Below are 21068 nucleotides of genomic sequence, written 5' to 3' on the forward strand. Positions count from 1 at the left end.
ATGAATTGAATATTTGCATAGATTTGGGGCATGTTAGGGTATGCTTTCAGTTTCATTTACTTAATTGCTAGCCCTTTTTTCATAAAGCTTTTGTCCCTCCCCCCTTGATTATCAATTGAAACATTACTGTAACCTGTGGGTCTGAAATCAATTTCTCTGCACTGTTAAATTAATGCCCTAATCATCTCAGGAGTTGGGGTCCACCCAAAAAACTTACCCATTTCCTTGAATAGGGTTAATTATATATATATATACATATATATGAAAAAATTCACTTCCACAATCATTTTTTTGTAAGAAAATACAGTATACGAGAAAATACAATCTAAGAAGTGAACGAAGTAGACTCAAAACTCAAAAGGAAAGAGTCATTTTGCATCTTTATGGCAATGGGGTTTTCTTACTTTTCCAAACAATAAAAGATGATACATCTCACAGTAAAATTTATTTATATACAACTAATAAACTTAAGTGAAGATCATGACATTATTGTATGGCTATAACCTTGTTTCCAGACCTTATTTCTTCATATATATATATATGCATACAACAAAAGGTTTACAGATCACATGAAATGTCTTCTTCTTGCTCTCTTCCTGTTCATCGGAGCAACTGCCCGTCCATTTCCAGGAAATTCCCATTTGACAATATCTCCATCCCAAGAAGAACTCACGAGCATCGGATAATGTGGGTGCCAACTGCAGTCTCTTACAGCCGAGCTATGGTGCTGCAGCACCGCAACTTGGGCCCCGGTTACCTGCGGAGATTTACTATAGAAACTAAGGCCTCCTTATAGAGAGTAAGAAATTCGTTAAGCTTGTACGAGCAAACAGATTTGCTTTACATTGCGGTTGGTGAGGAAGACAAGAGATCTTTGTGTATTTTCATCTTAATTTTCTCTCGCCCAAAAATATTATATGACTTCCCATTAGAACAACTTTCCCTCCAAACTTATTGATATAAAATAATTGATTTGGATGATCAATTCTTTTTTTTTTTAAAAAAAATAATAATATGCAACACAAACTTCTCACAAAATCACCCATTCCATTACTACTCTCGTTCAAATACGTTTAACTACAGAATTCTGATGAGATCTAGTGCATTCAAATATATTAATAACATATGACCAATACACTCTGTAAGTTCAAAGATTCAAACATAATTGTCAAATGGGTGAGTAAAATAGTGAATTTAAGCCTCACAAGCTTGGAACTTGAAACTATCAAAGCTTAAGCTTATGGAATTATTAGTTATCTGCATTAATTATTTTATATGGTATCATGGTATTGGAGTTTGAAATTTAGAGCTAATTGGTCACTCATCTCAATCATTTCAAATAATATAAAAAAAGCAGAAAGGAATGATATTGCTTACCACATCGTAGATATATATGCAAGAATCATGAGATCCAGTGTAGATGTACCTTTGTCCGGTGCTGTGAAGAAGAACAGGATGAAAGTAGTGGGAAAATTTTAGATTAGATCCAGATAAGAGTCAATACAAGAGGATTAACAAAATCATGCAGGGAAACCAAAATTAAAAATCCAAGTGCACAGGTTGCAGGCACATGAGGAATTTTAATTCAAATTCAAGCCTCTTGGCAATCATCTATCAGACGAGCTGCTTGTGAACCTTCGAATTACCATGACAAAAGGTTGAACGAAAAGAAACTGAAATAAACACTCACCTAGATGCTGGGGAGAAGTAGCATCGAATAAGAGTTCGCAAAACTGAATGACCCTTATATGTAGCCACTGATTGGTCATAAGGGTGTTTCAGATCTCTTGCCTGGGGAGGATACTCCATCCATCTGTAATCCCACTCGTAAGTCCTAAGCCCGACGTTGCTGGTGAAAATTGAAGAATAAAAAAAGAGACAGATTACCTTTCATTACAAACACTTTTTTAATGGTAGACTTTTCATGAATTGTAGTACAGAAGGCAGACTCCAAAAGTAACCAGGGAAGCAGAAAGGAAACATACCAGACAGCATTAGTGGACATTCTCCGAATATCCCACAGTTTGATTGTTTGATCTTTACCATTTGAGATGAAATAACGACCATCACCACGAGTATCAAGGAATGTGATGCCTTCTAGGTGTCCCATTAGCACTCCTGCAGGCTTTGCTTTTGCATTAAAGCAACGCCGATCCCACACCTGTACACAATTTATGTTATCCAATACTCCTTAATCAGAAGGAGCAAGGGAAAAAGAACTTGAAACACTCAAAACATAGATCGACAAAATAAAATATCATCAAACCACACGTCCTCTTTCCAATAATCAAGAAAGAAAATTTTAGGCAAGAATTTAAATTGTAAAATGTCTGTCAAAACATCAGTTATATTCAATACAAACCATAATATATATTATTTTGGAATAAACATGTCTACGCAAAGAAAATTTGATGGAAAAATACAGGGTAGTGTCATGCTTTAAATTAAAGGAAAAATTGAACTCACCTTACAAAGATTATCATCACCTCCGGAATATATAAGATTGCCACTTTCATCAGCAAAACACACACTATTAACATCAGACTGCAACATGAAACACAAACATACACATAAGGAAAAAAAAAAAAAACTTCAGAACTCCAAAAATCTGTGCGCATAGCATCAGTACATACTATATAAGCTATCTAAAGGATTGAGCCTCCCTGCCAGAGCCTCCGGCCAAAGTACATATCAATTCCCAATATTGCGGTTCAATGTCTATATCATGGAAACGAACTACTTGGAATGTCTTCTGAATTTTATTCAACAAATGTACTTAACTCCTCACCAAAAAAAAGTAGTAACATGGTATTCACCATAAGGACTTCAGTTCATAACTATATCAATATGAGATCTTATAAGTTTTAGAAGCCAAATTACTTCATTTCAGCATATGAACAAGAGACAGCAGACATTATCGTTGGGAATGCATAAAAGAAACTGTTAAAAGGGATGCACAGGTGTGGCACTAGCATCCAAAAGTATATGAATATATGAATTCGACTTTGCACTTTCTTTTAAAAAAATTGTATTCAATTTTGACCTTGCACCACTGTCCAAACAATTTAGTGAATTCAACCAAACCAAAAAAAGATAAAAATAATGAATAACATTATGATAACAAAATAGTGTCATTTACAGTGTGCGCCAAAATTCGAAGGGAAAGCTTGTTTGCTTCAAGATCATAAACGTATATCGAGTCATCATTACTTCCCGCAACGAGTTCCCTTCCATCATTTGAAAATTTCACAGAGAATATTCCAAAAGAAAAATCTCCACCACCAGCAGCGCAAAAGTCTAATCCATCATGGATCTCCTGCAAATCTCAAAGAGTCATGCTTTAAGGAAAATAAATGCTTGTTTAAATACAACCCTAAAGAAGAGGTGAAAAGCTCTAATCTGGCGACCATGATTTTCACACAGAATTTGCAAAACAGTTCTACTATATTTATCACAATCTTGATAAATTTCATAGAATATAATCTGCAGATAATCATGACAGACCAATATTGCAAAATGGCTGTAGGTTGCCATGTTTTTCCCACATGAAAAAGTGTGTGACTATGTTGGGATGCGATCATCCAAGAGTGTGATACTGTAATTTAGAATCCCTTAACAGTCATACCAAGGTAGGAAGCAACCCCATTAAGAATGATAGTCTCCAATTTTTTTCAAATAAAGAATGATAATCTCTATAGGATGTCATTCACATTTCATTTCCTACAGCATACTTCTTTCCTTAAGCTACTTCAAGCAGATACTCGTTCTTAAATATTAAGAATGACAGTATTCATACCGTAACATTTGCAAAAGACTCGGCTTCTGAAGTCCCAACATTAACAATATAGACAACAGGTGACATGCTGGCATAAACCTACAATATCAATACAGATTTGATTAGGATTTACTGGAGATATGCATGTTTGGTAAGAGATATTGCCAAGACAAACATGACGATAAGAGCATCAAACTTAGCATGTGAAATAGATGCCATATGGTGTCAATTAATAAATACATGACATCAATTCTACACTTGATGATCTTACATTGGCATTTTAAGATCTTCAAGTTGCCTTACTCAACCAACCACAACTTGTTTTGGCAATACGTAGTTTATCACAATAATGCTGGAGGTGGGGACCCAATTTTTTTAGTTTCAAGTAACTGTGGAACGATCCTTGGTCACTGGCTCAAGATGGCAACCCTATTCAACCATCCATGTTTGTTTTTCAATATTCTGAACCAGCAACCATGTTAGCATAATGCCAGGCAGTGTAAGGGAAACTGGTAGTCCAGGTCCATGGAGGTACCTACATTGCCAGCTAAATGAGTATTCAGACTCAGAGCATACTGATATTTCTTTGTCATTGGATAAGCATGATGATATTTTCCTAATTCCTATATAAATCATCTCAATGTGAACTGAAAAATGCTACCAAGACATGCCTAGACAAATAAATGTGTGCAGACATTATTTTGCCTTGATACGACTAATTTCCAGCAGGACCACTCTGAGCACACACACAAAAATAAGTTCAAGAGAAGGAATAGGCAGAAATGATGATGCAGCAGGGGAAAGCATGGTCTTGCTTGGTTAAACTAAGGCCCTAACATCAAATGTCAAAAACTAACCAATAAAAATATATATGTATATATATACAAATTCAGGGATTCAAATAATTCACCTCTGCTTATTTGTCCACTTACATCCTAACTTACTGTATGTCAGATGTGTATATAATTCCTAAAGGGTAGATTTCAAGCAAAATGAATTTATATGTTAGAAATCAATTCATCCAGAAAAAAGCAAGAATTAACAATAAACATGCTTATGCTTGTATTGAAAAAAACAATAAAATATGCATGTGTTGGATTCAGTTTACAGATAATCATCCCAGAAATAAAACAATCAATTGTCAGATGTTTAAAATCATAGGAGTAACTCAGATAAACATGTCATTTACCAAATGAGCAAACTCACAAGATAACGTTGGTCTGGGGAAAGAGATGTATCAGTCACTGTCCAACGCAAACTTTTGGCAAGAATATTCTTCTGAACTTTCCAGCCTCTATCCACATTGTAAATTCTAATGTGGCTTCCCTGAAACACATACATGGAACAGATCAAATCAAAATTACAAGCCACACAAGAATAAATTGGTCAAGAAAATAAGAAGAATTCAACTGTTCCATAGTAGCCCAATTATTTCATCTAAGAATACCAAATTCTTGATTCAGATTGATCCTTACAATGCATTTGGTTGAAGTTATTCTAGTCATATTCAATGTTCAGATCTTAATTATTTGATATATATAATTTAATTATAATTTACATATTTGATAGATAATTAAACCAACTCTATTCATATCTCCAATTCCACAATGATAGATTTGTATTCCCATTTATCAAGAGAGAAGCCACAAAACTAACTAACTTGAATTAGATATGAAATTAAACTATACTATCTTTTTTCAACCTTTAATCCCGTTTGTACAACATTATCAACTCTTATTCTGTACAACTGAAATTTAAGCCAAACTCAAACTTAATGTGACCTGATGCAGTAGATGAGATACCTGAAACCCTGCAACAAATAGAGAGCCATCAGATGAAAACTGTGAGACATAAGCTCGGCTTGTCATCTGGTCCACAAGCCAAGGACCATTGACTGGCAAATATCTGCTCAGCATGTGACAACGATCAGCTGATGAGAATCTCCCTCTTCTTGAATAATTAGATTCTCTGGCTGCCAACATTGTCACTGTGGAAACAGGTAACTCCCTTTTTCCAGGAACAACCCGCCTGAGCTGCTCTTGAGGTTCTGATTGCATCTTTGTGAGCTGGGCTATCTCATGGTCTAGATTTCTGGTAGGCTGGTTGCAGATATGACTGCTACCTATATCATTGAAGTCTCTTCCACTATCAAAGAACTCAGATTCCATCTCCATTCTACTCATGGCATAACCCATTTCGTTAAACGCAATAGATAACCCACTTGCAGTTGCAAACATCCTACTCGTATTCCACCATGAATATTAAATGTACACTGCAAGAGCTTTCATTTACCAGTCTCTTTGAGCCTTAGCCCCAGCCCACTTCAGTTCATGTTCTTCCCAATCAACCCTACAGAATAGAAGATCTTAACCATCTTTCTTAAATTCACAGAACAAAAAAATTCATTTGAACAATAAAACCACTTGATTACAAGTAGTAGTTGAGCATATCTGGAAGCTGAAAATAAACATGATTTCAAGTTTCTTTACTAACGATTTCACTAACCGACTTGCAGTTAAACCATTTCCTAGTTTTCCAATCTAAGCAGGCATGAGGACTTCCTTCCCAATTCTCTAAATTCTACTGAATTAATACCGAACTAGGTCATTTGTCCAAAATCAATAACAAAAAAGAAAAAATAAATTATCCCGGTAATATATACAAAAGATGAATTTTTTAACAACATATAGAGCTGGGAATCTCCAAATTTTGTAAAGCCAAGTAAAATTCTTCACTAAAACCCACATAGACCCAAGAAGTTTCACACAATAAAATCCACCATCTACCATTTTAGATCGTTCTGAATGGAAGGATAACTGAGCAAAAGTCGAAAAAAAAATATAATCTTGAAATCAGATTAAGGTCCAGATAATGATAGGAAACCATAGAAGGCCTCACCTCTTTGTTGCCGCAGATGGGTTCGCGTTGAAGATTCATTTCCATAATTCCCCCACTTTTCTGGGATATATACACACACGTCCCCGGTATATATGTATATACCCAGCTAAATGCTGATTTAATATATCCCACTGTGCTGACTACTGCACCTTCCTCAGCCCGGCCCGGCCCATCCCGACAGGTTAATCAAGTTGGGCCTCGCCCAAACTGCTGATATATTTTTTTTTTAAAATAAATTATTAAATTAATATTCAAATTTTTTATTTATTATAATTTTATCCCTAATATTTTTATTAAAATAAAATAATAAATAATAAATAATAAATTCATAAATTATAATTATCCATTAAAAAATTTTAATCAAGTGGGATCTGATCAGATCAAATAAAAATTGGAGAAACGAAGACCAGGCAGATCCACTCGGCTTTCGGGTCGGACCAGATTTCAATTAACTACATTCAAATATCCGATAATTATCCGACCCGATGGTCCATTGACAATTTTGACTGACCCGCTCCCATCTCTCCACTCCAATCTTTAGTCCCGTTAGTACGAGCCGGCACACGCCTCCTTCCCCCCCCCCCCCCCCCCCCCGGTTCGACCAGTTACCCTCTCTGCGTCATTGATTTGATAAACCCTTCTAAAACCCTATAAATCCAAAATGCGTACCACGCAATCACGATCACAATTACAGTCCCAATGACGAGAACTTGGAAAATTTGGAACACAGTCCAGCAACCACAGCTGCTATGCCCCCACCGCGGATCATCGTCCCTTTCCAATTCGTAACTTCACCTTCTTTAATCCTTACCAAATACAATATTCGTCCGTCTTCCCGCCATGTTTGTACCGACGTCCGATCCTCCCAATCGCAGTTAACTAATTTATTCCGTCTGTTTATAGAAAAACTCTCTGTCCGAGACGCCGGTAGGGGTTCTGGAGATGATGTGAGAAAGAAAGTGACAGATTTCAGAGAGGATTTGTTGCGAAGCGGTGACGATTTGGATAAGGCAGTTGGGGTTTTGGAGGAGAAAGGCGATTGGTTGTTTCGGAGTTACAGCGATGGATCTGCGGTACTCGAGCTATTGAGGCAGTTGCGCTCCTGGCCTCACTTAGCTCTTGAGGTGCTTCCGTTTACCTTTTTTATTAGAAACAAACACGCAGACATATACATATATATATGATTTAAAGCTGTGAACTTTGCTTTCTTGTTTGGTATTTGTTATGCCATTTTAGAGATCTTGTGTAGCTTTTATCTGGATTGTTGCTTATTTTGCTTGCTGATCAGTGTTATTTTTCATGCCATGAAAGTTGAGTGGGTGCAGCAGTGCACCTTATTTTGCTAAGCATTCTAGATGGTCAATGTTTTTCTGAAAGCGTGAAGTGAGTACGGATCTACGAGTTTCTCTGCATGTTTTTTAGAATTTCTTCTATGTTGATATGAATTAGCTTAGTTGATTTTGAGTTAGCATTCACAATTAAAGACTGTGTGTCTGTTATTTTGTATAACAATCAAACAGTGGTCTTTTGAGCGTTACCACTATTAATCCATAAATATGGAAGCACATTTGAAGAATTGGGCATTGTTTTCTCGCACCTCAAATGACTTTGGCTTAAGGCTTTGTTTGGAATAAATCAATAAAGTTTGTGGTAAGTATAAAGTGATGAAAATTATATGAGAAAATTAGAAAAAGTAACCACCTAGAAAATTCGTAGTTGAATTGCCTAAGAGTTTAATTTTTATCATTTTAGGTGAGATGTTTGCCTTATTATAGTTAAACTAGATGGAAATTTTTTAAATATACAAAAATTATTAAATTGTTCCAAAGATTGATTAAGTATTTTCTGATATTATTTGAAACAAAATGGAGTTCTTTTCTTTCCATGGAAAATTTTGAATGCCGCCTAATCTATGGAGTTTGGCGTGTAACAGTGAATTGAAACTTAATAATTTTTTAGGGAAGAAAATGCGGGATGTTAGTTTTGTGGAAAACTTATTTGCATGCATGTTATCTTTCCTAATGATAGTTTTTTAATGTGTTTGCTTTTTTTCCCCCATCCTATAAGTAGGTTTTCAATTGGAGGAAAAAGCAGGCAAGATGCAGCATCCCTGTGACACCAGAGGAGTATGCTATGGGTATTACAATTGCTGGTAGGCTTAAGAATATAGATCTTGCAGCTGAGCTTTTTGTTGAGGCTAGTGACAGGCGAATTAAAACAACCTCTACATACAATGCTTTGATGGGAGCTTACATGTGGAATGGTCTTGCAGATAAATGTCGCTCACTTTTTCGGGACTTTAAAAAGGATGAAAGTTGTAGTCCATCTATTGTAACATATAACATTCTCATATCAGTCTTTGGTCGTTTATTGATGATTGATTGCATGGAAGCAGCATACCTGGAGACAAAGGAGTTAAATCTTGACCCCAATTTGAGCACCTATAATAATTTAATTGCTGGATATGTGACCGCTTGGATGTGGGACAAGATGGAAGAGACATTTCAAGTAATGAAGACTGGTCCAATTAAGCCTGACCTTAACACTCAGTTGCTAATGCTCCGAGGATATGCAAACTCAGGGCATTTGGATAAGATGGAAGAGACGTACAATTTAGTAAAACATCATGTTAATGACAAGGAAATTCCACTTATCAGGGCCATGATATGTGCATATTGTAGGAGTTCCGACAAGGATAGAGTTAAAAAAATTGAAGACCTAATGAGACTCATCCCTGAACATGAGTATAGACCTTGGTTGAATGTGCTGTTGATTATGGTCTATGCCCAAGAAGATTGCTTAGAGGTGATGGAAAACTCCATAAATGAGGCATTTGAGCATAAAACCTGTGTAACAACAGCTCGTATGATGCGGGTCATCGTTGCGAGTTATTTCAGGGGTAATGCAGTAGACAAGCTTGCTAATTTTGTGAGTCGGGCTGAATGTGCTGGTTGGCGAATATGTAGATCCCTCTATCACTGCAAAATGGTCATGTATGCGTCAGAAAGACGCTTGGAAGAAATGGAGAGCGTACTTCAACAGATGGAGAATGTCAAAATGAGACGAGTGAAGAGGACATTCCAGATATTGTACAAAGCATACAAAAGATATGGTGAAAAATATAAGTTTGATCAAGTAATGGGACTGATGTTAAAGTATGGGTATGGCATTCCTCTGGATTCTTCTTTGTCATAAGGTACTGGAAATCTCCCTTCAAGTGTTCAGTTGATCGTCATGAATGGTTCATCACATCTACGCAATGGGACTGGAGACCGAACAATTTATAGGTAAAAAGTCTTATCTTTCTCTTTCTCTTGGCTACATTATCCTTGTCTCAACTGAGTGTTTTCAATCTTCATTTTGGAGATTGTGACTTCTGTCACTACTTTTAGTTAGAATAAAGCTATATCATGAACCTTGACTAGACTCTGTGCTAGGCAGGAGAGTCCGTTGTCCGTTTATTGGCTTTAAGTCTAAACTCCTGCAACCAAGGATTTGTTCCCATTTGTCAGATAGGAAAAGTTTAGAGAAAGTAGGAAGTTCCTTTCTAGAACTGCACCAGTCTCGTGGAATTCTTGACAACCTTTTGCAATAACTGATGCAAAAGGAATTATCACTTTTGCTTCAATTGCAGAAGACTGCACTGGAAATTATTGCTGTCCTTGAGAGTTGATAGTGGATGCAAGTATTGATTCTTAGCATTTGTGGTTGGAAAGAGCATATCAGCAGCATAAAACTGATCTTCAAAATGAGGAGGCCAATTTTCTGTAAAATAGTGTCTTGAGTTTGCAACACTGTTTTTTCCTTCTCTTGCTTTTAAATTCTTGTATAATGATTTAAGAAAACTATCAAGTTATTTTCCAATTCCTGCATGCCTTATCCTGAAATATGTGGATTGTGTGTCCTGTATTTATGATTGCACATCCAGTATCATTGATTGTAAACTCAGATTTTTTTTTTTTCAATTCTTTTGATCACTAAAAGAAGATATTATCTATCCATGGTTTGTTTTCTGTGACTGACACCAGCAAAGATGTAGCTAGAACTGTTCCAAATTGTTCTCATTATATTTGCAACAATTGTAATGCAAAACAGTTTTGAAGCAAATTTTGGTTATTTTTTACTCAGTTGATTGCACCATTATGTGCTCTTTGATATGATATTATTCCATTGTACATTCTATTGCTAACCATCAAAACGTTCATTGGTGGTCCTTCTGGCAAAGCTCTTCAGATTCTCCTACCCTCACCAGCCTCTGATTGTTTCCACTAACCTAGGCGGCCTTAGCTGCTTTTCTCAGATCTAAAAGGGATTGGAGATCATCTAATGTTTTTTAGGCCAAGGCACAAAGGATGGTGATCAGATGTGACCCTAGGCTAAAGCTTTTGGATTAAATCAGGCATTCTTCAAATAACACCCAAAGACAGTCTATTTAACATATAGAACCAACTTCGCTCAAGTTGGGCCACATCCATTGACCCCTATAAGTAGATCAATGAGCTTTAACCTATCCACCACCACTCAACTCTTTGGTACTCACCCTAGAGAGCCCCGTGCTCCTTTTTTCATGAAAAGACTGAAGTTGCAAACCGTAACCCAAGGCCAGTTACCTCATTGACCTAGCTGCCGCAAGATCATGCTACAACAAATGCCTTTTAATCCCTTAAGCCTTTTTTTGAGAAGAATGAATACCTTAAGCCACCTTAAGCCTTAATGTGCATCGTCATAAAAAAGAAAGAAACATCCTCAAGTCTACTTCTCAACTCACTAGAATTAGACACCACCCCTCTAAAGCTCATCACTACCAATTTGCTCTTGTACCGCAATAGGATAATGTCTCCAAACACTCCATTGGCGGGCAGATGAAACCATACTACCTTCTGATGACTTCATACTCCCTTCATTATTTCTTTGCCCATGACTACAACTTTAGACTCTTCTAGACAAACCAGATTGCCACCTCACTCCTTAAGGAAACCCTCAACCACCACCTTTTTACTTGCATCATTCAAGCGCCTCATGTTGCAAAATCTAATCTATCACCATTCGTGGCCAATAAAATTAGAGGTTTCCTATCTCCCTTCTTCAACTCCCTTGCCCTGTTTTTTCAACCTTTCTCCAAAAACCCTACTTCTGTAAGACCACCACAAGTCGACTCTCGCTCTCTTCTAGTCTAGTAGTCTATATAGCACTAAATAAGTTAAGGGCTTGTTGTTCAGACTCACTTCAAAATCCTCATATATTTTCTTTTTCTTTTTTTTTTTTTGAAACAATCCTCATACAGTTTCTTAATGTTGTTTTCCACCCAATCTGTAATTACCCTATCACAGCTAGCTCCACTCCCTGCCACTGTTTCACTACTGAGAGCATCTGTGAAAGCAACCGCTCCATCATAGAATCTAAATCCAGGTCTAGAAGGAGTAGAAGATCTGAAGAGGAAGAGGGGATTGTACCATAATGGTGGGAGCAGCCCTTCTTTCTAGACTGCCTTATACACTGTCATAAGAACAACTTGGTTCTCCTTTGGTTGAGACGCAAGTTATTAGAGGACAGAGAGTCCTCTAAAACTAATGGTTGGGCCAATTTACTGATTTAAGAGGTTGGAGCTTTTGTAAACCCACTACCAGAAGCCTTTCTATGGTTGGATGCAACCCGATTTTGTTTTCCCATCTAATGAACTTTGATCTTGGTGGGTTAGGATTAAAAACATTATCCCTAGGCACAACTCCCTTGCTAACCCTTCTCTTTTTATGTTTTTCAAACTCCCTCCTTTAGGTTGGTAATAACCATTTTCTGCAATGCAGAAATGTACAACTGCTGCAGAGGAACCAGGGTCTATACCTCCAGCTGGGTATTACGCAAGGGCAAAGAAGGGAATTGGAGCCTTCTTTATTCTGCCCCGCCTTCAACAGATCTCTGGCTTCCTATAGTTGAAGTTCCTGTGATGTGGCTTCCTCATCCTCCGAGCAGAACGATTCTTCAAGGGCTTTCCTCTCCCCCTCCTCCAAACTGATCTCGTAGAATCAATCTCCTGCTTTCTTCTCCTTCAGTTCCGGATAATGCCTGTTATGGTTTGGTTTAAACCAAACTGAAAGAACCTTGCCCTCAGTCTCGTAAATATGGGAAAAGTGTTATGGCCCCCTAAATCAGAAAGCTCCCATGAGGATTCAAAAGATGCAACTAATTTCCAGGGCTAAAAAGATAAGGAAAGAACCTTTCGTTTTCATCCAATTTGAAAGAACCCTATCCTCACTCATATAAAATATGGAACATAAGTGTTCTGGCTCCTGATCCAGAAAATTAACATAAGGTTTCAAAAGATAAACTCATTTCTAGGCTAAAAAGAAACAGAGAACCTTTTGTTGGCTTCTAATTCATTGATTCTACGGATGTCCTCCACTTCTCACTCCCAAACCACATTAAATGTTTTCTTTCTATCCCCGAGAACTTTCTTGGCGATAGAAATGACATGCTTGAGGTCTGACCAGCCAGAAAAGAAAGCACAAACCCCAAGGAATAGAGGATTTCTCTCCCTAAAAACTCAGAAAGTATGACCCCCAGTATCTTTTCCCAGTATTAGGCCTTTCACAAGATTTATGGATTATGGTATGTATAAAAACTGAATTGACGAGGCACCATGCCACCTGTGTACAAAAAATGGTTTTAGAAGTTAGAACATTAACAAGGTCTCCAAGGTCCTCAAAAGAAAGAGGCTACCTTTAATGAAGAGCAAAGAATCTAAAAGTAAAACTTGACAACAGCATCACTAAGGATGAAAGATGAAGAATCTTTGAATCACTAAGTTTGACAAAAGCCGTTTCTAAAATATGAATCTTTGGGCAGAAATTCTAGTTAAACTCATTCATTTTACTTCACTGGTGGCTTAACGTAGACCTTGATTAGGAAGTCGAACAGCCTGTGATTTTTGGTCCCACAGGAGGAAGACCGACTTTAACTGGGCAGTTCTCTTCTTTCTCTTGCTCCCCAGTCCCTTACCGCGAATAAGATTGGATCCTATTAATCAAGAAAGAATAACATCTATCCGTTAATCTACAATAAAAGTTGAAAAATCAAGTTGCTTTGCCTGATTGAAATATCCCTGTAATTAAAGATTTTGGGGCTTGCTTTTCTGAGTCAAAATCAGGGAGAGATTTGTCCCCATAGTTCAGAAGTTTAACACCTCCATTTATAATAGCTGAAATGATAACTCTTTCTATCATGACTATTTTATTTTTCGATCCATCTGATTGATTGACTGTTTATAATAGGGTTGTTGAAATGCTGAATGCTTGAGAGGTCAAAACCGAGATTCTAGCCAGTAATATTCTTCTGCTCGAAGCTGGGGCCGCTTGACTCGATTTTGTAGAATAGTAACTGACGCAGGAGAGGCAAACTTTTCTTTGAATTGAGAGTAATAAACTTGAGAGGGATTTAAACTCACAGGAGTTTTGCTTCTGTTTGTCATCATTTGAAGCAGAGGAGGCTGGGTTTCCATCTTGGCAATTGCAAATGGTGATTATTTCTAAATCTTATGGTGTAAAATATTATGGATTGTAGGAATAGTTCTCATAGTGAGATCATAATCTTAGCAATTCTCTTCTACCATTGCTGGAGCTTGATTGGTGCCGTCGAAATTGCGCGAGTCAGATTTTGTAACTGTAAGTTGTAATGCTAAAATATGTTTAGCAGGAGACAAGAAAGTTAACCAATTTGAATAATGATGATCTAATTTATTCTGCTACTTCTACCCTTTCGAGGGCTTTCTCTTGCTCTTTCTTTTTGTTTTTGTTTTTTTTTTCCTTCTCTTTTGGTTTGGGGGGGGAGGTGGGGATAAAGTAATTCAGCCATACAAGAGTTGAGCTTGATCTTCCGGATTAAGATTGATTTGATTTAGTGGGTAGATGGCAATTGAATAGATTAAACAAAGCTACAATGGTCAACATTTCAGTTCTCATATGTAGGTTTTAGTCAACTTTTCATGTTCAATATGAAGCTTCTCGTGAACCCCTTGTGCAATTAACTGTGTGATTAGTTGTTTTCAAGGGTGGAATTTGATTTCTGTGGGTTCAAAGCCAATTGCCGAATAGAAGACTAATGGATGTTGGTGGGTGTCTTAAGGCTCTGATTGTACTAATTGCTTAGGACCCAAAATCATGAATGTAAATTTCTTTGCTCAAGCTTTGTCTTTAATGGTTTTTAATAAATGAAACTTGTCTTTAGTGGTGGTTGGGTTGAGTTATGCCATGAATGTAAGTATATATATATATATATTTAAAAGTATATATATATAATAATATTTCAAACTTGTGATTTTGTGGAAGTAAAAATTTCATGTCTTAAAAGTGATTTATCAAGAAAAGCCAAAGCATTTTTTTTTTTGGAAAAAAATATAAACTTATATAGCTTTAGAGTTTGGGAATTTTCTAGTAAGTTGGTGGCCTTTCACATCATCTCCTTTTATTTTCACAACGTGCCATTAATGGGTCATTCCATTTTGGACTTTTCCCATCTTTATATATATATATATATATATATATAACTTAATATTTATAAATTAAGGTAAATTAAACCATTTAATATTTCAAAAAAATATTTACACGTATTTCATTTATAAAATTATATAAATTGAGTAAAAAATTTTAAATATTATTTTTAGGGTTCATTTGTATTAAAACAAATATAAGAAAAATCAAAAGACAAGATTCAAAGTGTGAAACACCCATTAATTTTTCTAAAAAAAAAAAAATTAACACACTCATTAGATTAAACAAAACTAAAGATTTTGTGCTTAATCACAAAGTTAATAATATTATTAAGTTAATAAGAAAGAACATTGGTTGAGAAGGACGCGACGGTGTCGTATTGGAGAAATATGTCCAAGACACAAACAGCTAATTTAGAAGGGACAGTTCTTGATAAGACATGGGAAGAAAGAACAACTTATGATTAAAAAAATATCTAATTCTTCACCCCCTCCCAAAAAAAAAAATAAATAAATAAATAAAACCCAAATTAAATATTTTCTCGATTGACATATGTATGTGTATATATATATATATATATGTGTGTGTGTGTATATGTATATAATGTATATATAATAAAATATTAAGATATAATCTTAAGCAGGCAAAAGAAGGGTTCATCAAAGTCAATTAGACAAGGTTCCTTGTCTCTTTCCAAAGCTTAGCTGTTTCTTCCTGCCACTCATAGAACCCATTTTAAAAGCATTCACAATTCACAATTCACAATTCACAATTAAATTAATTTTCTCTCCATCCAAACAAGTCAAAAAAAGTTTATGTTAAATTTAAGTTCATATGAAAAACTCCCACATATAAATCAAAATTTTATGCAATATTTTATACTAAATTTTCAAAAATTTTACAATCTTATAAAAGAGTTCGACCAATTATTTTCGTTTCAACATTGAATTGTTATTTTTCATAACATACGAGACGAGAAAATGATACTACAGTCGAAGTTTATACAAAATTCGACAAATAGTGTATTTATTTGGATTGTAAACGGAGAATTAAGATGGTCCCTTTTTAAGAATAATTCCAAAATTTTCCGAACTAGTGAGAGATAAGTTTCCCCTCTCGAAAACAAAACAAAACAAAATTAGGGTTTTGGGATGTGGGTGTGCATAAATTAATTGACCCAAAATTCCACTCCAAGACAACTACTACTCAAAACCATGTCCATACATGATTTTGACCCTTTGTCCAATCACCTTGTTTTTTTTTTTTTTTTTGTTTTCTTTAAATAAAACTTCAAGCAACATTTTATAATTAAAAAATATATAACTATATATTAAAAAATAATAATTTTAATGTAAAAAATTTCAACAAGACAATATAATTTTCTAAGATTGATGAGTAGGAATGTGGGATTAATTGAATAGATTAAAAAGTCATTTTGTATTGGTTTAATTTTCTATGTATCTTCTCCCAATAGATGGAGGAAGAGGAAGAGGAGGAGGCAGCCCACTATATGACATACATGGTTTATGCTTTTTCAAACTAAATTCAAGTTTAAATCCTTAATGGGATACATAGAAAGTGGGTGATCTTGAACTTTGGTGGATATTCAACTCACCAACTATATAGCTATGAGTTTTGTTTAATAAAATATTTGATGATTATATATATATATATATATATATGTATGTGTATAAATCAATGTAAAAATTTTGTTTCTTCTTTAAATATTCATATTTTTTTGGTAAGAAGTTAAAAATTGAAGTATTATTTAATTAAATAGTTGTTACGTTTCTTTTTATATAACAGATTGTGGGTTCAAATCGAAATTCGTTCTATTATATTATATATTAAAAGTGATCAATTAAAAAAAAAAATTGTCTAAGATTAGAAAATGGGAGAAGATAGTGGGATAAGATTTGTAGTATCTATTTTCTACCATTTGTAAAAAGCCATTGGAAGAATATTTTCTCTCGGGGACAAAATTTGCCCTCGAACTTTACTGTCTTCAAAAGGTGACTAAATTATAGTAATGGAGAATATTAATCTTTTTTTTTTTCTCAAGTCAATACATATTCTTACCCAAAACAACTAAGTCGAAATCGAAACATGATTCGTCGAAAATTCTACCCTACTACATTAAAGATTCTTTCGGTCGAAGAATTATCTCTACTTTCGTTTATGTTAAGAGAATTATTTTTAATTATTGACTTGATGATCGATGAAATATTAAAAAAAATTATTACTGAAAGACATAATATCTTTAAATTTGCGAGAAATAGAATATTCTATTTATTTTTACGTAAACTATTATAATTTTTCGTACTTGTGAATGTGTAATTACACCTCCTAACATAGCTTAGGAATTTCTCAAGAAGAAAAAGCTGCATCATCAATTTAAGTATCATCTTCCCAACTTATATAAGAACAAGCTAGTCAGAAAAGCAAACAAAATCTTCTCTATGATATATATATATATATAAACTCTAGAACACATGTGTAGACATACAATTCCGTAATAAGAAGGATATATGTATTACATAACTGTATATAATATACTTATATTTTTAGAACTTGCTAATTCTTTGCTCTAACATTAGTTCTTGTTACTATCCTATTACTAAAATCAATTGATGATCAATCACCAAAAGTTACCCCAGCCTTCTGATTCCCCTTGTCTGTGGCCGGAAGTTACCGGGGTAAACTCCGTTCGATCTGGTGGATGTTCCGCCAAATCCCACAAACAAAATCTGACCTGTGAATCACCGGAACCTCCAGCCTTCTCCAGTTTTCAATATCCTCCCAAAGGTACAAATTTTGTTTGTATATGGAGTTAAGAAGACAAAGAAGTCTCCCAAATGTGAACAACTCCCATTTCTCCACCACCAAGAACTGTAATGCAGTAAGATACACAATCATATATATATATATATATATAGATAGATAGATATATAACTACACTCTCATCACTCCAAAACCGGAAAAACAAAAACCCAGTTGATCAATATTGTTAAGAGCTTCTGTTTTGTGAGTCTGACTGCCTGTTGTTAAAAGGGTTAAACAATAAGGAAGGTATTAACAGTTAGGATGGATGAAGTCTTTAATCTCCTCCATTAGGCAATAGAAATGACTGTTGTTTGGCAAGAAGTAGAATCCAATTGTTGCCTGCTCTAGGAAAAGAAGTTTCACAGCCTGACCAGCTTTCCTCAGCCCTTCGACATAATTCAATTGCCAATCTTGAATAAGATCGAAACCCGCTACTACCACAAGACTTTTCGGAAACTTGAGTTCTTCTATGTTCTTGCCTCTAGGGCCAAATGGGTTTGAAGCAGGATGATCTCTATCTTCTCCTTCAGGGAGGAAAGCTCGCCAATACCAATCTCGGTCTTGGATTGTAACAAAGTATTTTCCATCCAATCTCTTTTCTGATTCTGTTCTTTCTTGCCCACCAAACATGGGGTGAAGTAGGATATTACCAAACACCTCAATGTCTGATTCAGCAGCCCTTACTGCGACATTATGAGCTATATTACCACCAGAGCTATCACCGGCCAAGTAAACATAAACCTTTGAATCTTTCCCACTCTGCAACCAAGTTCTTGACTTGACCCACTTGAGAGCAGCCCAGCCATCATCATATGCGGATGGGTACCGATACTCCGGTGACCGGCGATAATTTACAGAGACCACGACAGCTTTACAGACACTAACGAGGCGGCGACAGAAGGTGTCATAGATAGCACTATTGGCTGATGAATGAGTGAAGCTTCCGCCATGGAAGAAAACAATGACTGGAACAATCTCGGTTGTGCTGAGGGGATTTTCGAGATCAACAGTTCCCCATTGAGTGGGGTTGCTGGGGGCTGGTTGGTAAACTCTGTTGAGAAGGCCGGTGGCTCGATCGACATGATCGAAAGAGAAAACCCCGTCAACTGGGATTGTATTTGCCGGCAATTTCCGGTCAAGAAACTCGGCGAGTTCCCGGTTGAATGAGCCGTCGGAACGGCGGAGGATGTTGTAAGCCAGCTTGAAATTTGAAATGAGGACCCACGTATTCAACGGGACAACTCTCTACAAAGAAGATGAACGATTCAACAATAGAGAACAGAGAAGAACAGGAGCAAAAGTAATCAAAGACCATAAAATGATGAATGCAAATTTGTAAGAAGTAGAAGAAAAGGGCTGGTCTAAAATTAGACCAAATTTGCAGGAAGAAAACCTACAAACTTCCCAACTTAAACTTTTTATCCCAAAATTTAAATCCAGAACGAAGAAACTGGAACAGACCCAGATGAAATCAAGCAAAACCCAGGAATTAAAACAACATGATACCTCTTAATCAACAAAAATTCATTGGAAAAAAGCACGAATTGGGAAAATTATTACATCCTTCAACTCATTGTTTAGAGAGGAAAAGAAAAAGAAGAAAAAAGAAAACCAATTTGCTCTGCTCCAATCCAACTCAACAAGAAGAATAAACTAACCCAGAAAAAAAAAGGCATAAGAGACGAACAGTAGAAGAACAGAAAAAAAAAATTATATATACCTTGGATTCATTGAGATTAACTTCATTACCGCCAGCCATAAGAGGTCTCGGCAAACAAGACCCAGAAACCCAGAAAGATGTAGAAGAAAAGAAGCGATGAAGGAGGAGGGGAGGTTGATCTTCAAAGAAGCATTAAAGTCGTCTTCCTTATTAGAGTCATAGTGACGCTATTTTATTCCAAACCGAAAAAGATAACTCCAAGAGAAGTACTGAGCGGTGAACAAGTACACAAAAAACAAATAAACAAACAAACAAAGCACCCTTCTCTCTCTCTCTCTCTCTCTCTCTCTCTCTCTGTACAATTACGGAGTAGGTTTGCTTTTATTTGTACCCTCCTGTGATTGATTCCTCGTTTTGAGCTCTGCAGAATGAAGAGACACTTGCTTATCTGGAACAAGAAAACGCAGAGCAATAGATGGAGAGAGAGAGAGAGGAATGAGAACTTATATACTCGAGAGGAAGAAGAGAATGTACAGAGAGAAAGAAAGGGTTAGAGAGAGAGAGAGAGAGAGATTTGAGTCAAAGGCAAAGAGAGCGACGGTGGTGGACGGAGACGAAGGAGACGACAAACGGGGCGGCAGAATTAAACTGTTTGCGTGGGGCCTACCCACTTCTCCATTTTTCTTATGTGAATTTCTTTCACATACAATGTGTATATGGGTTTTTCTTTTTTTTTTTTTTGGAAAAAAATGTTACATTTTTTATAATTAAAAAAATTTAACTGAGATAAAAAAAATTTTTTTACTTAAATATGAAATAATTTATTAAAATTAAAATTAATTTTATTATTATAATTTTATTAATGCATTAATAAATTAAATTATAAATTTTATTAAATATAACATTTATAAAATAATAATTTTTATATTTTTAATAAATTTAAATTTATTACTTTCAAATGTGCAATATTATATTGATAATTTTTTAATTAAAAAATTTTGGTAAATTTTTTTTTTAACCTAGTACTTTAATTACATGAATCTAATAATTATTAAATATTTTTTTATTTATATATACTAAAGTTTTATAAATACTAAATTAATTATCACAGTCCCACCAACATATAATTTATAAATCTCACTAAATGAAATAATACCACTATTAATCATAATATATTCATATAGTCACAAAATTTACATTCTCCGTAAAATTAAAATTTATAATTTTTAATTAGAGTGTAAGTTTAATAATCAAATATATATATATATATAATATATAGTAATCAACATGTAAAAATTAATTTGATTAATTAGTTAAATAATTTAGGTGTTAGAGTTTACATACATTATATTTTAATAAACTACTATAAATATCAACCTCACAAACCCTCTAATATCCGGACCTGAAATTTGATCCGGAATTAATTTTA

General features: G+C 35.2%; 3 protein-coding genes and 1 long non-coding RNA gene across 8 annotated transcripts; 1 reads left to right on the top strand and 3 right to left on the bottom strand.

The window, feature by feature from the left end:
• Window positions 1–380: 380 nt before the first annotated feature.
• LOC110825141 (transducin family protein / WD-40 repeat family protein) lies at window positions 381–6785 on the bottom strand. 2 transcript variants are annotated; one of them, XM_088219923.1, is made up of 10 exons: window positions 6674–6785; window positions 5578–6124; window positions 4982–5101; window positions 3797–3874; window positions 3140–3316; window positions 2467–2544; window positions 1986–2161; window positions 1691–1849; window positions 1378–1438; window positions 381–757 (listed from the first exon to the last, which is right to left on the bottom strand). In XM_088219923.1, the coding sequence occupies exons 2-10, from the start codon at window positions 6010–6012 to the stop codon at window positions 566–568; spliced, it is 1476 nt and encodes a 491-aa protein (XP_088076049.1). In that variant the 5' UTR covers window positions 6013–6124; window positions 6674–6785; the 3' UTR covers window positions 381–565. The 2 variants fall into 2 exon arrangements, with proteins under 2 accessions (XP_088076049.1, XP_088076050.1); XM_088219924.1 differs by lacking the exon at window positions 6674–6785 and adding an exon at window positions 6562–6661.
• Window positions 6786–7239: 454 nt separating this feature from the next.
• On the top strand, window positions 7240–14414 carry LOC110817659 (Pentatricopeptide repeat (PPR) superfamily protein). Of its 4 annotated transcripts, none has more exons than XM_022046292.2 (3): window positions 7240–7797; window positions 8744–9960; window positions 13942–14414. In XM_022046292.2, the coding sequence occupies exons 1-2, from the start codon at window positions 7423–7425 to the stop codon at window positions 9866–9868; spliced, it is 1500 nt and encodes a 499-aa protein (XP_021901984.1). In that variant the 5' UTR covers window positions 7240–7422; the 3' UTR covers window positions 9869–9960; window positions 13942–14414. The 4 variants fall into 4 exon arrangements, with proteins under 4 accessions (XP_021901984.1, XP_088075930.1, XP_021901989.1 ...); XM_088219804.1 differs by lacking the exon at window positions 13942–14414 and adding an exon at window positions 12478–12621; XM_022046297.2 differs by lacking the exon at window positions 13942–14414 and adding an exon at window positions 10111–10545.
• LOC148253648 (uncharacterized) lies at window positions 12905–13946 on the bottom strand. Its single transcript, XR_015819052.1, has 2 exons — window positions 13568–13946; window positions 12905–13317 (listed from the first exon to the last, which is right to left on the bottom strand). It is a non-coding gene; the product is annotated as an uncharacterized LOC148253648 (long non-coding RNA).
• A 3178-nt stretch (window positions 14415–17592) lies between the features above and the next one.
• Window positions 17593–20269, bottom strand: LOC110817676 (gibberellin receptor GID1B-like). The gene is made up of 2 exons (XM_022046316.2): window positions 19700–20269; window positions 17593–19224 (listed from the first exon to the last, which is right to left on the bottom strand). Exons 1-2 carry the CDS (start codon window positions 19736–19738, stop codon window positions 18229–18231), a joined length of 1035 nt encoding a protein of 344 aa, XP_021902008.2. The 5' UTR covers window positions 19739–20269; the 3' UTR covers window positions 17593–18228.
• Between the last annotated feature and the right edge of the window lie 799 nt (window positions 20270–21068).

This window comes from Carica papaya, chromosome 5 (genome assembly GCF_054855325.1).
Source record: "Carica papaya isolate Zhongbai chromosome 5, ASM5485532v1, whole genome shotgun sequence".
NCBI classification, from domain to species: domain Eukaryota; kingdom Viridiplantae; phylum Streptophyta; class Magnoliopsida; order Brassicales; family Caricaceae; genus Carica; species Carica papaya.

What these genes read in the sequence shown, in the direction of transcription:
- LOC110825141 (XM_088219923.1), bottom strand. Translation starts at nt 6,012, where the DNA reads ATGTTTGCAACTGCAAGTGGGTTATCTATTGCGTTTAACGAAATGGGT. An exon ending in TATTTGTTGCAGGGTTTCAG is followed by an intron (nt 5,102 to 5,577) that starts GTATCTCATCTA and finishes TATGTGTTTCAG; the next exon opens with GGAAGCCACATTAGAATTTA. An exon ending in GCATATATATCTACGATGTG is followed by an intron (nt 758 to 1,377) that starts GTAAGCAATATC and finishes AAATCTCCGCAG; the next exon opens with GTAACCGGGGCCCAAGTTGC.
- LOC110817659 (XM_022046292.2), top strand. Translation starts at nt 7,423, where the DNA reads ATGCCCCCACCGCGGATCATCGTCCCTTTCCAATTCGTAACTTCACCT. An exon ending in GGCCTCACTTAGCTCTTGAG is followed by an intron (nt 7,798 to 8,743) that starts GTGCTTCCGTTT and finishes TCCTATAAGTAG; the next exon opens with GTTTTCAATTGGAGGAAAAA.
- LOC110817676 (XM_022046316.2), bottom strand. Translation starts at nt 19,738, where the DNA reads ATGGCTGGCGGTAATGAAGTTAATCTCAATGAATCCAAG. An exon ending in TTAATCTCAATGAATCCAAG is followed by an intron (nt 19,225 to 19,699) that starts GTATATATAATT and finishes TCTTCTTTGTAG; the next exon opens with AGAGTTGTCCCGTTGAATAC.